This window comes from Lithobates pipiens, unplaced genomic scaffold (genome assembly GCF_037356315.1).
Source record: "Lithobates pipiens isolate NorthernLeopardFrog02 unplaced genomic scaffold, aLitPip1_a1.2 Scaffold_27, whole genome shotgun sequence".
NCBI classification, from domain to species: Eukaryota; Metazoa; Chordata; class Amphibia; order Anura; family Ranidae; genus Lithobates; species Lithobates pipiens.
The window spans coordinates 86,027,176-86,041,878 of record NW_027507788.1 but is presented as its reverse complement, the minus strand read 5'-3'; the positions used below and the strand labels follow the sequence as shown (position 1 = coordinate 86,041,878).

The window sequence follows — 14,703 nt, the reverse complement described above, 5'->3', positions numbered from 1 at the left end:
ACCCCTTCCCCCTCAGCTCCTCAGGACCGACGCTGACACCGCGCTGGTCCTGAGGAATTGTGGGCAGGAGTTTTTAGGCGAGGCCGCGGCTTCGGCCTAGTCCGAGAGCCCGGACTGCTCGGACTAGGCCATGGCTTCAGCCTAGTCTGAGCCTTACCAGCCTAAAAACTCCTGGCCTCGCCTAAAAACTCCTGCCCGCAGCTCCTCAGGACCGGCACGGTGTCAGCGGCAGTGCTGGTGAAAAAAAAAATCGTCAAAAATCGATTTGCTGAACTTTTGAATCGATTTGACCTCTCAACTCGATTCAAGATTTAATTAGATTTTTGTCCCCAGCCCTACACAGTAATACTTCTTTTGTCTGTAAGTTCATTTTTTCTTTTATAAATTAAATGGTTTACTCAGATTTTATACTATGTGGAGCACTTTTGTATCTGTCTAATCCTTGTCCCTTATTGGTTATAATTACATCATGCCTTATGACTTCACAGTGACTTCCATCGATTACTATCTGTAGTGCCTTAACCAAATGTATTCCTATGGAACTGAGGCTGGAGAATCAATATAGATGCATTTATTAATATTTTCGAAAAATTTGAAATATGCTTTGTAAGAGCATTGAGAGACTTTTTTTTTTCTTCTTAATTTAAAATGCGTTGAGATGCTCTGCCTTCTTTTAGGATAGTACATGAGTGACCTAATACTTAAATTAGAGCTATTGTTAAAATTCAAACCACATGAACCAATAGGGCACCTGCCTACAGTAACATATTGCAATTATTTTTGCAAGTGAAAAAAAAAACGTTTTACTTGTCATGAATAAAAAATGCTGCCGCTCTGAACCTAGGCAGCTAGATTGCATAGCTTATTATATTGTACTGAGCCACTCTAGAGAGTATCTATATTTATTGCCGAGTACCAACATCCCTAACACATTCAGAATATAGGTTGTTTACGCCAAAGTGGGATTTTAGCAGTACATTTTATGTTTATGCAGGAAAGCATAACTGTAAAGCCTCATGCACACGAGACGCAGTTAAACGCGCGTTCAGATGCAGTTGGACAGTTTTTTCAACTGCACCTGAACTCATTCAATGTTATCCTATGTGTCCATGCACACAGTCTCGTTTTTTTCCGTTTATATGCAGTTGCGTTTAATCTCGTTTTTCCAGAAGCAAAAAAATGCGTTCAGAAACAAAAATTTCTGCGTTTCAGACGCAAAACGCGGCAAAACGCGGTAAAACGCGGCAAAACGCCGCTACCGCGTTTAGCCGCGTTTGCGTTTATATGCGTTTTTAAAGGTGACCTTTTTTTTTACATTAAAAATCTCAAAAATGATTGCAAATGATGAAAAACCATTAGAAAAATATTTTAAACAATTGCAATTGCAAGTGGACAATCCACAACTTGTGGCAAGTGACGTGGCAAGTGGACAATCCACAACTTGTGGCAAGTGACATGGCAGGTGGCAAGTGATGTGGCAAGTGGACAATCCACAACTTGTGGCAAGTGACGTGGCAGGTGAAGTGGCAAGTGACGTGGAAAGTGGACAATAGACAACTTGTGGCAGGTGACGTGGCAAGTGACCTGGCAGGTGACGCAGCAAGTGACTTGGCAGGTGACGTGGCAAGTGGAAAATCAACAACTTGTGGCAGGTGACTGGCATCTGACGTGGCAAGTGGACAATAGACAACTTGTGGCAGGTGACGTGGCAAGTGACCTGGCAGGTGACGCGGCAAGTGACTTGGCAGGTGACGTGGCAAGTGGAAAATCAACAACTTGTGGCAGGTGACTGGCATGTGACGTGGCAAGTGGACAATCCATAACTTGTGGCAGGTGACGTGGCAAGTGACGTGGCAAGTGGACAATCCACTTGTGGCAGGGGATGTGGCAAGTGACGTGGCAAGTGGACAATCCACTTGTGGAAGGTGATGTGGCAAGTGACGTGGCGAGTGGACAATCCACAACTTGTGTCAGGTGACGTGGCAAGTGGACAATCCACAACTTGTGGCAGGTGATGGGGCAAGTGATGTGGCAAGTGGACAATCCACTTGTGGCAGGGGATGTGGCAAGTGACGTGGCGAGTGGACAATCCACAACTTGTGTCAGGTGACGTGGCAAGTGGACAATCCACAACTTGTGGCAGGTGATGTGGCAAGTGGACAATCCACTTGTGGCAGGTGATGTGGCAGGGGACGTGGCAAGGGACGTGGCAAGTGGACAATCCACAACTTGTGGCAGGTGATGTGGCTGGTGACGTGGTAAGTGGACAATCCACAACTTGTGGCAGATGGCATGGCAGGTGACGTGGAAAGTGGACAATCCACATCTTGTGGCAAGTGACGTGGCAGGTGATGTGGCAAGTGACGTGGCAAGTGGACAATCCACAACTTGTGGCAGGTGATGTGGCAAGTGATGTGGCAGGTGATGTGACAAGTGGACAATCCACATCTTGTGGCAAGTGACGTGGCAGCTGACGTGGCAAGTGACGTGGCAGGTGACGTAGCAAGTGACATGGCAAGTGGACAATCCACATCTCGTGGCAAGTGACGTGGCAGGTGATGTGGCAAGTGACGTGGCAAGTGGACAATCCACAACTTGTGGCAGGTGACGTGGCAGGTGATGTGGCAAGTGACGTGGCAGCTGACGTGGCAAGTGGACAATCCAAAACTTGTGGCAGGTGACGTGGCAAGTGACGTGGCAGGTGACGTGGCAAGTAATGTGGCAAGTGGACAATCCACAGCATGTGGCAAGTGACGTGGCAAGTGGACAATCCACAACTTGTGGCAGGTGACGTGGCAGGTGACGTGGCAAGTGAACAATCCACAACTTGTGGCAGGTGACGTGGCAAGTGATGTGGCAGGTGAAGTGGCAAGTGACGCGGCAAGTAGACAATCCACAACTTGTGGCAGGTGATGTGGCAAGTGACGTGGCAGGTGATGTGGCAAGTCACGTGGCAAGTGGACAATCCACAACTTGTGGCAGGTGATGTGGCTGGTGACGTGTCAAGTGGACAATCCACAGCTTGTGGCAGGTGGCATGGCAGATGACGTGGAAAGTGGACAATCCACATCTCGTGGCAAGTGACGTGGCAGCTGACGTGGCAAGTGGACAATCCAAAACTTGTGGCAGGTGACGTGGCAAGTGATGTGGCAGGTGACGTGGCAAGTGATGTGGCAAGTGGACAATCCACAGCTTGTGGCAAGTGACGTGGCAAGTGGACAATCCACAACTTGTGGCAGGTGACGTGGCAGGTGACGTGGCAAGTGAACAATCCACAACTTGTGGCAGGTGACGTGGCAAGTGACGTGGCAGGTGATGTGGCAAGTGACGCGGCAAGTAGACAATCCACAACTTGTGGCAGGTGATGTGGCTGGTGACGTGGCAAGTGGACAATCCACAGCTTGTGGCAGGTGGCATGGCAGATGACGTGGAAAGTGGACAATCCACATCTCGTGGCAAGTGACGTGGCAGGTGATGTGGCAAGTGACGTGGCAAGTGGACAATCCACAATTTGTGGCAGGTGACGTGGCAGGTGATGTGGCAAGTGGACAATCCCCAACTTGTGGCAAGTGACGTGGCAAGTGGACAATCCACAACTTGTGGCAGGTGCCGTGGCAAGTGACACGGCAAATGCAAGTGTACAACTGCTCTCTATGCTGCTGCTGCTCACTCTGATCAAAATAGCAGAAATAGTTAAAAAAAATGCTTTGAGAGCTTGGGGAGGGTCTACATGATGTTATCTTTATAAACGCGTCTAAACGCAAACGCGTCTAAACGCGTCTAAACGCGTCTAAACGCGACATGCAAACGCGGCAAAACGCGCGTTTCTAAACGCGCGTTTCAGCTTTTTTTTAACAGAGGTTTCATCTGCGTCTCGTGTGCATGAGGCCTAAAAAGAATATTATATTATACTATACTAGTATTATTATTTTATATTATTATATATAATTATAGTTATTATATAACTATCCTATAAGAATTATATTAAATTATAATATTAAGAATTATATTAAAAGCTTGTAATAAATTATATAATTAAATGGTATGTATTTTTTAAAGAAATGTTCCTGCCTACACAAATATGAAAATTACCACTAAAATCCCAATTTTACACAAATAATTTATTAACCCTTTGGGGCCTATTTATATGCATGTGTCTTGGAGGGTTGCCTTTAAAAAAAAAAAAAATTATTAACATTAGCCAGGTGAATTGTCATGGGTCAATATGTCTTTCCTTTGTGTGTTGATGTGTGTTTTTATTGGCATATGATCAGCATGTCAAATAAAAAATAAATAAAAAAATGCAATATTTTTTAACCCCTGTGGGTCCCTTCATCCTACAAAAGCAACTCCACCTTTTGCCCGATGAAGGTACCTGCACTAGTTCTGAAATTTTGCACGTTTTTTCAGATGCTGATCATGTTCTTATAAATGTAGATTCATTTCAGGAAAACTGAGATGTCCTGGCAACATTTCCTTCTCTATTGCTGTGGCACTGTTCACATTCACTGGTTGCTTCAGCACCCCACACATGGGCTGGCAAAAAATAAAAAACTGACAGCTTAGGTCAGAGCAGATATACTAAAAATCTGGTGTTAGTACAGCAATCTCCCCTGCTGTTCTTATGTGTTCTGACACCCTCCCCCCATAAAACCCTGGTCACCACTCTCCCATTGGCTGAGAGCACTGATCGGGAGTCGGTAACCTTTTCCGGTCATGCCCCTTTGACAGAAACCAGCCAAACGGCTTCTGTTGGACCGGCTGCAGTACACACAGGCTGAATGTCAGCTGGATTCTATTGAACTTTAAAGAGGCTTTAAAGTGTTACTAAACCCAGAACCTGCATTCACTATATCTGGTCTCCCACAGTACACAGAACATTGAAATGCAATGATTTTAGTAAATATAAACTGCTAAATACCTTTTCTCATCAGCAGTATACAGTCTTGTGACTTCTATCAGTGTCTGGTTAAAGCTTGTAGGAAGAGTTTTCATTCTCCCCTGCTTGTCCTATAAGGATACATGACCCCTGACCCTCTGTCTGGACAGTGCTGATTGGCCCTGTGCTGATCACATGCACCCTTCCAAGAAAAAATAATCTCTCTTGCAATACACACTAAACTGAGCATGTGCAGCTTGTCCCCTGCCCTCTGTTCTATCAGGAGATATAGTTGGGATTCTGGAAGTAGGGGAGGATCAGAGGAGACAGGGTCAAAAAGCCTTTTTATACAATGCAGAGGATTAATAGGTTCCACAGTGAGTTTAACAAGCATACTTTACTGCATATACAGGCTGAATTTACACTTTAGGCTGGGTTCAATTCGCAATAGCAGGAGCCGGTTCACATATCTCGGCTGTGGCTGCAAAATTCACTCTAAATTTTGTCCACAGTATGCAACCTCCAGAATAAAGCGTACATTTGTTCTTTATATGCCAGGAACATCTTGGACTGCACAGACAAAGGAGAATGATGGACCACTGGCTAAAATATTCAAATGACGTTAACCCTTTCCTCCAGCATCAGCAGAGAACAACATGGATTGCTTTCTTTAGAAAACCCAGACACATTAAATTTCCTCCAGTTTTCTCATTTCAGCTTTTCAGTAAATTGCATCAAAAGATAAAATTGCCAGCTGGTGCTTTCTACGCACAATAAAGGAAAGCTGCCATGAGAGAAGAACTTTGAAGCTGCCATTGTATAGACAGGAGACATGACAGCCAGGTAGCTAGCATTGAAGTCAGAGGAGTAGTAAGTCTAACAAATAGCATTTTCAGTAGGAGGTCATCAGTATAGTTAAAAACGATCTATGAATCAATAAAGTTGACCGTTAATTTATCCACCCTTCCTCCAATCACAGAGTACTTTTCCTTTATAGTACAGCTTCTATGAAAGGAGGAGGAGGAGGAGGAAAGGACAGGAATAGTTGGCGCTTCTTGTTGAGTGCTTATGACAGTCCCTCAGCTTATACTGTATTAACCCTGCAACACAGCAAGATTACAGATGCGGTGATGGTGGGGGATCTGTGGACTGAGGATTTCAACAAAAACTGCAGCTACTCATTGATTGTAGGTACAGTCACTTCTGCAGTTTTTATTTTTTATTTTTATTTTTTTATACTAAACTTAGGCTTTAAACCTGAACTCCAGGCATATTTAAAAGGCACAAAGTAATGCAGCTGTCTATTCATTAACCACTTTCAGCACAGGTAAATATTGGCATTTCTCTCCTACATGGAAAAAAATCTTTTTTTTTTGCTATAAAATTACTCAGAACCCCAAAATATATATATATATATATATATATATATATATATATATATATATATATATATATTAGCAGAGACTCTGGGGAAAAAATGGCGGTCATTTCACTTTTTTATGTCACATGCAAAGGAAAACCTGAGATTAAAAATAAAATAAAAAAAAGGATCTCAGACTTTCCAGCAAAAAAAATAAAAAATGGCAGTGTTTACATCTGCTAAAGCCAGAAGTGACGTTATGACATCGCTTCTGGCCTCCGAGGGTCATACAGCTGACTGGGGACCATCTGGGGCTCCCCAATCGCATGGGAGAGCACGGAAAAGCACATGATGGCGGCGGGCGCAGCCTGTAAAACCAATCAAGCAGCTGAACAGCCACTAAGATGGCTTTTACACTGTAGGGAATCGCAGGCTAAAAAAAAAGATATCTGGATGATTCCCGTAGCATTCAGATATCTCCAGTCCAGGGAAAGTAGTTAAAGTGTCATTAAACTCACATCATTAAAATTAATAAATGGTATATTACATGCTGTTCATATTGCCTATAAGATTTGTTTTTTGTATTCTGCAAAAAACCTATTTGATCCTGCTGTTGAATGAAAAGAAGAATATTTTTAGGGACTTTAAGGAAGCCAAGACCTGGTAAGGTCACGTATTTCCATCCCTATGGGGCTTTATATGAAAACATGAGCTGGTAAGGTCATGCATTTCCATCCCTTTAAGGTCAAAGAAGAGGGGGACAAGGAAGGTGGGACTTTATATGAGGCACATGATAGCAAAACATAATACCAGTTGAACAGGGGAATTTTATTCACATAGCAGTATAATACATTGTTATTATAGAATAAAATGTATAACATGGTAACTATAATAGCAAAAATGACAACAGGGACATCGGAAGACATAACCACTAGTATTAATGGTAAATAAATAAACATAATAATAAACATTAAACAATTTAATAACAATGGTATCTCAGAATGTAATCATTGTAAAATTCCATAGTTCAACACGTTGAACTATGGAATTTTACAATGATTATATTCTGAGATACCATTGTTATTAAATTGTTTAATGTTTATTATTATGTTTATTTATTTACCATTAATACTAGTGGTTATGTCTTCCGATGTCCCTGTTGTCATTTTTGCTATTATAGTTACCATGTTATACATTTTATTCGATAATAACAATGTATTATACTGCTATGTGAATTAAATTCCCCTGTTCAACTGGTATTATGTTTTGCTATCATGTGCCTCATATAAAGTCCCACCTTCCTTGTCCCCCTCTTCTTTGATCCTGCTGTTCTCTGTCCCTTCCTGTTCATGTTCCCATTGCAGTTGTGGATTTTACAGAGCAGTGTTGACAGCTAGTGCACATACTCAGTTGTCAGTGTAGTTTTCCACCCTGAGCATTTCCTACCTATCCCATCTGAGCAGCCCATGTGACTATAGAGTCACACATGTTGGCGTATACACGGATGTAAAAATGACAGCCCACTCCCTATCTCCTCCTCAATGCCTACTAACCAGGTAAACATAATGGGGGTGGGATTTTACATGTAGATTGATGGAGGCTTCACCTCCCTGTTATTCTACAACACACGCTGGAGTGGCTTGACACAGCCTGTGACTGGCAGAAATCCAGCCACACCATGTTATTGCCACAAAATAATAAAGATTTGATTTCAAATATATATTTGTATGACAATTTAAAACCGTTTATTGATATTCAATTATTTTTACTATGTATTCCAAAGGCTGTTCTTTTTTCTTTTTTAACATGTGACCAGCAGCAGAGGATTAGCAGCTCTTTCTGCCACTGTTTCCCTGCAGAAAGGCTGGGAAAGAGCTGAGTCATGTGACAGCTGTATATCGATTAGTAAAAAAGATACTTTTTTCTTAAGATTTTTTTTTTATTAAAATATTTACAGTGCCATCATTTAAATACAGAAAGAGAAGGGATAATGTAAATTAAAGTGTCTATAAAGGCACACGGTATTTTACCTTCATGCATTTTATGCATGAAGGTAAAAAACTTTCTGTGTGCAGGCCCCCCCCAGCCCCCCTAATACTTACCCTCGCCTTGCCTCTCAGGGGAGTCACACTCCTAAATTTGGCTACTTGCAGCTGCGGCTGCTGTCAATCACAGCCAGTGAGCCATCTAGGAGATGGAACGGCGGGGCCAAACCACAGCTCCTTGTGTAAAGACCAGTTGCTGGGCTTGAGTGCCCCCATAGCAAGATGCTTGTCGTGGGGGCACCTGGGAGGAGGGAGGAGCCAGGAGCACCGCCATGGGATCCGGCAAGAGGAGGATCTGGGCCACTCTGTGCAAAACCACTGCACAGAGCATAAGTATAACATGTTTGTTATTTTAATGGAAAATAAATAAATAAATCTTTACACTCACTTTAAACAGTGTGTGTTTAGTATCACTCTAATACATAATTATAATATATATATATATATATATATATATATATATATATATATATATATATTTTTTTTTTTTTTAAGCATGCAGTGTAATTACAGCAGCTCAAAGCATGTCGGTTGTATAGCAGTGCATGCATTATGCTGATAGTAAGAGAGTGCTGTACAGAGTGAAAGAGAGATGAGCTCATCAGTCTTCTGCTTTTCCTTTCTTTGTCCAGTCACAGGCTAGGAGTGGGCCAAGACCATTAAGTGTTAGTGAACTGCAGAAGAGAAAAATTGTGTCTCCTGCCCTGCCAGACAGGGCTGTGCTGTGTGGCAAAGCTTTCTAAACCTTAGGACCAGATGGACAAAACTGCAATTGCTTTGGAGGGTAAAGCAGCTCTTAGGGCTCATTCACACCAATGAACTGTGCTGAGCACATGGTTGCTGGTATACGCTGGGAGACAATGCCAATGTTATTAGTGATGTGCTGGTATTGCATTACAACCCGTTGCGCTGAGAACAATACTGCATGCAGTACTTTTTTCAGTGCGTGCCACAGCATTGCTGTGGTGTAAAATGACATCATAGGAAACCAAGCATTTTGCCTTATCTATGCATCGGGGCTGCGCTGCAAAAAGCTGCCATAGTCCCAATGCATCTAGTGTGAACTTTATATATTATTTAATCGTGCATTTAACTGTTTGACATGAGTTTAGCTCTTATGTCATGGGGCAGACATACAAAAGTCAGTTAGTGGTAGATAGACAAAATCTGCTTGCTGACACGTGGACTAGCAACTTCACTTTTGATTATTCTGATTCAGCCTTTTCATATCTATTTTAGTACAAATCATAATCAATCAAAACCAATTAGCCTGAACAATTGTTCTGTAGTTTACCAATATTGTTAATTAATTAACAATATTGTACTTAATTGTTGTATTACTTCATGCTATCGTTTTTTTTTCTGATACGTAGTTGTTATATAATATATAAAAATAGTCTAGTACAAAAGAAAATAGGTCAGTTGCCCATAGCATGCAGCCAAGATTAATCTTACCCTGGAGGATTAAACCACCAATCTGGTTGCTACAGGCAACTACTGCATCATTTTCCTTCTCCCGTTTCCCCATTTCAGCCATTGGCACACTTTAGAAAGGGGTTGAATACTCTGCTGAATAGGTGCCGTATTGCATCTGTCAGCTTCCGTTTGTCTTTGATGTTAAAAAAAAGCTCCTTGGATATCCCAGATCAACCATAAGCGAAAAGGAGCACAGCACTGACCCTGTGGCAGTGTAAGTTTTTCTACACACAAAAGTACAAGTTGCTGCATTGCAGTGCAGGGTGACATCCCACCCCTCCGTAAGCTGTGCTGCTCCACTTTGGATCCAGTATAATTCCTATTTTACATGTAATGTGTGAATACATATATCTGTAGTACAGCCTCTCATGCTGCATGCGTCTCTTCCCATCTGTCCCACTTATCTATTTTAACCCACTGTGTGGTTGCTTTGTACCATTGAATACATTTTCCTATGTTCTGGCTACATCTACTTTGATGCCTTTCCAATTCCCGGGTCCCCTGCTCCCTCCTCACACATCTTTGACCCTCTCTGTGCATCGACTGAAAATATTTTCCTCCTCTCTCTTTCCCAAGCTTCCCTTACCGTTGTCAGCCAGATCTGGAGCTGTCATCATCGCTCGGAAAAAAAAAAAAAAATCAGTTTTTAGAAAAAACAAGCTTTAAAAAAATCACTTGATTGGCTTAGCACAGATTCCTGCAGTTCTGGGATTTCATATATGGAATTCCTTTGTTTTTTTCTTTTATAATTGTTAATAATGGATCTCATAAGGTTAATGATGAGCTGCAGATGGAAAGCTCATTCGGAATACATGCTGCTCCCTGAAGACTAGGCTGGAGAGGCATCTGAGAGCAAACTCCGAAAGTGGCTCTTTGCTGATAATGCAGAACAATGAAAGGGAACCTCTGACGACTGGCCATTCTGTGTAAGAGGCAGCGTGTTCCTGCTGCAGCTGGCGACTCACCTTCGCTGCAATCGGTTGTCCTCTTGCTGCTTTGGCCCCTGTAGGATTTGGGTTCATTTAATGTTATTTCTGCTCAAGAATCCACACTCAGCAAATTTATTTTATTCACCTAGCATTGTTTCAAAGCTCCCCCTGCTATTTGGGGATTTTGATTTCAGCTAAACAAGTGCAAGTGCAGCACAAGGCTAAGAGTCCTTATATAGAAGTGTCCCTAAAACTGGAGAAGCCCTTGAGCTATCTTGGGGTTTGCTAAATGTTTTGCCCTGTAAACTAAGAAAGGTAAGTGAGGAGCAAAGGAGAATCCATTCTCTCCAGAGAAGAACCGATGTCCCACCAGTGGTCCGGTGTTCTGACCTGTACCCGAGGAGACTATTGAAGATCATGTGGCTAGCTATGCAGGGGGAATTAATCTTTGACTCGTTTAAGGATTGATTATTATGTCAAAGAACCTACTACAGATGAAAAAGAGCATTGTCCTTTAAAAATAACCACATCACGAAAAATCCTGTTATACACAAAGACTGACCACACTGAGGAATTTTCCCAGCTGGATATATAGATTAAGTGCTGGGTCATGGAATCCAAACTAAACACAAGTTGGGACCACATGACATCTTGACCTCTGCTCTCCATCTTGTTCTAATCTTTCTGACCCATCACTTTCTTTTTTTTCTCTTTGTACCACTTTGGAATTCCACTCTTGCCTTTCCAAACTAACATCTCAATCTGTATGCACTCCCTTTGAGTCTTCATTAACTTCTTCCATCTGTTTCAAGAAGACCATGTCAACACATTGCTCAATCTGGATGTTCCCTCACTTCCAAGAAGACAGATAATATTGTTCTCCTAAGTTTTAGATAAAAAATGTATTCCTTGCATTAGAAGTATATATGAATCAAATATCAATATCTTTGGTGTCATGGCTTTGACTTAGTTTTGTGGAGTAGCTCTGGATAATGGTACTTTTAAAGTTCAGTTTTGTTATTATCAGTTTTACATCTCTATTTATTGGTGGCCTCATCTTTGGATACGAGATTGCAGAACTAATCTATTAAATGTTTTTGATATGTACCTAAGGAAACTATTTTGTCATTAAAATAGTTTTGTGGCAGTTTTCAAAGATACCTTATGACATGTTTCCTAAAAGTAGAGTGCTTGCCTAAAATACCGAGATAGAATGTATTGACTTGGCCTCATCCTTTTAATGGTTGCTGTACAGGACAGTGTTCAGTTAATGCCATGTATTTTCTACCTTGCTCTGGGCTCATACTTAGGAGTTATACCTTTCAGCTCAGAAGCTCAGTAAAGAGATAGGATATCTTTTATGACTTCCTGGTGGAATGATAATGTTGTTTCTGGCATTAATCTGAACATCCCCTACTGGGAGAAACAATCCCGTCCATTTTAAATGGATATTAATAGACTACTTTATCAGTGCACTCTGAATTTGAGTATATGAATTAAAATCAGTGCTAAATATTTCTGACTTTGCCTGCATGTGCTTTACAGAAATTTGACAGCACTTTGCTAATTATGGATTATAGATTATTATTATGTAGCCATTTTAACGTTATGGCAATTTACATGCTGTTTTTACACATGTAACAAAGTCATACTGAGTCAGGACACAGAGGTGTTAAAGACCAGCCTGCTTGTTATTAAAGGTCATGAATGATTTATGGATTGTTAACAATTCTAAATTCATCTGCTATTTGAAGTCAGATTTTTTTTCTTTATTAATACCTAGGGCTTTGATAATTACGCTAAAATTGATTGCAGAGTACCACTTATAACAGCAATTACTCCTTTCAGCCTTATTTACCTAAAGATGCATTGTATGTGCATGAAATTTATAAATCCCTTTTGATTTCTTAGCATTTTAAAAAAATGTAAGCGCAAACAAATTTTCAAGAGTGCCTGGTCATTTCTGCCATTAAGTTTTAAGATTTTAGTTGGGGTGGGCAGTTTAATATAGAATTCTTCAGCCTGTCTAACCTAGAACACAATAGGTCTCTGGGGATTATCTGCTCCAATTGTCAACCATACAAAGGCTGACCATTAGACTCCAACAATGTTTTTCAACGTATTTGCTATCTGGATTTTAAAATCTCTACAGGTCAAACCTTAATTTCTTTCTCAATTCTTGAATGGTTATCCAGTTATGACAATTGATGGTAAAGTCCTAATGGTACTGGCTGAAAACATCCTTGTGACATTTGCAATGGCATTTTGCAAGGGCTGTTTTCAAACTAAGAGATGCAATTATAGATAATCCGAGCATTTTCTTGCTGTTAAGGACCATCTATTATTATTACCTGTTCCTTTGTATTGGCAGTTAACCTAAACATTGTATATTTGATTTAGGGCTTGTCGGAAGAAATTCCATTCTTATGGCCTCCGGTAATTAAGACCCCAGCTGTAAAAGTTATGGTTGGTAGAAGTCATCCTCAGTCATCTACACAGTGATGATACATAGCAACATGTGGTCTTTGCTGTGGCTAGGCCATTTAGATGTTCAGCATGGTAACACAATGATACTGTGAACCCCTTAAGCCTTTGTGGTAGGTTATTTGAATTAATACCTCCACTTTGCTATTTTACAAATATTTTGTATTCCTGCGTATGCTTTTATCTGAAACTTGTCAGAAACAACATGAAAGGAAGCCCAAGGGTATGTGGAGACCGAATATCTAATTAGCGTGGGCTTCCTACTGCCAAGCGGGGGTTGCTGCAAAACTAGTGAAGGAGATCAAAGACAGTAATGATTTGAATTTGATCATACTAAATACAATGATGTTAGTTCTCATCTCCTTACTGTAACCTAAATATATCCTATTTTCAAATATGTATAATTTATTTTCTTCCGCTTGAAGCATAAAGCTTGGTGCAACAGGAAAGACTTGATTATGTAGCGTTCAAGCTCTTACTTTGTGTTCACTGAAAATTTAGTTCTTTTGTATTACTATATTTAAAACTTGAGAGCATATATCCTCGTAGAGTTTGGAAGCCACTCCTATTGCCAGCGCTAATTTTTCCAGGACAAATCTGTACGTCTACTGATATTACCTGTCTGAAAAGGAGTTTGTTGCCTGCTCTCATTTCTTAGGAACATTGGTGTACCAACGCCTTGGATTAGTCCAGACATGCTTTGATAAAGACATTTTTATGTAGAACTAAAGTTATTGTAAAAAGCCATACTAATCCATACTAATGCGAATAACGAATTAATGGAGTGAACCCTTTTAAAGTGCAAGTCAGAACAATCTAGGAACCAATTATAACTTTGAAGACCCTAAGAAGCACTTGGTTATAGTCACAACAGTAGAAAAGCAGGAGGTTAGGCACCTACTGCCCTCTTTTTTAGCACATTGAGTATCTGCAACTTGAGTTTTTTTTTTTTAATACATTATGAACAAATCTATTGTATAACCAACAAGTAAAGCTTGCTGAAAACTGGATTATTATAGCACATATAGGGGTACTCTTTAAGACTTTGACACTAGACAAAACTCATACAGAATGCATACTTCCAGTAGTGATGACCCCAGCTACAGTCAAAGCTCCCCACCTCGGGGTCGCAGGGCACGATGGAAAGGAGTATACAGAGGACGTTGGGGGGTTGCGGACAGCTGTTCATTCAGCGGGGTGCAACATAATCCTGAAGAGCCACAAACGGTGGAAGCCAAAAAGGAGAACAGAGTTATTGTCCTATATCTGGATCTCTCTTTTCTTTTACTTCTAGAACTCAAGAAGATGAGTATGACACGCGGCTGCCTACTGTGCATCAAAATTACCATGTTCATCTTCAACCTCATCTTCTGGGTGAGTACACAAATCTTTTGGGGGTAAAACAATATGTTTTGAATATTAAATTTGAGCTGTTTAATTTTTTGATACGTTTGACTTATACGTTTGACTTATATACTTATATTTATGACTTATATATATATATATATATATACATTTGTGTTAGTTTGC

General features: G+C 40.8%; 1 protein-coding gene across 3 annotated transcripts in view; it reads left to right on the top strand.

Moving 5' to 3' along the window:
* Positions 1-14,703, top strand: part of LOC143933953 (tetraspanin-4-like) — a 170,930-nt gene that overhangs the window by 99,950 nt on the left and 56,277 nt on the right. For 2 of the 3 annotated variants that reach the window (XM_077457159.1, XM_077457160.1), the window contains exon 2: positions 14,468-14,547. In XM_077457159.1, coding sequence (XP_077313285.1) covers positions 14,479-14,547 — 69 coding nt within the window. In that variant the 5' untranslated portion in view covers positions 14,468-14,478. Of the gene's footprint in view, positions 1-10,487; positions 14,548-14,703 lie in introns of those variants that run through there. The other variant, XM_077457158.1, reaches the window with a different exon arrangement.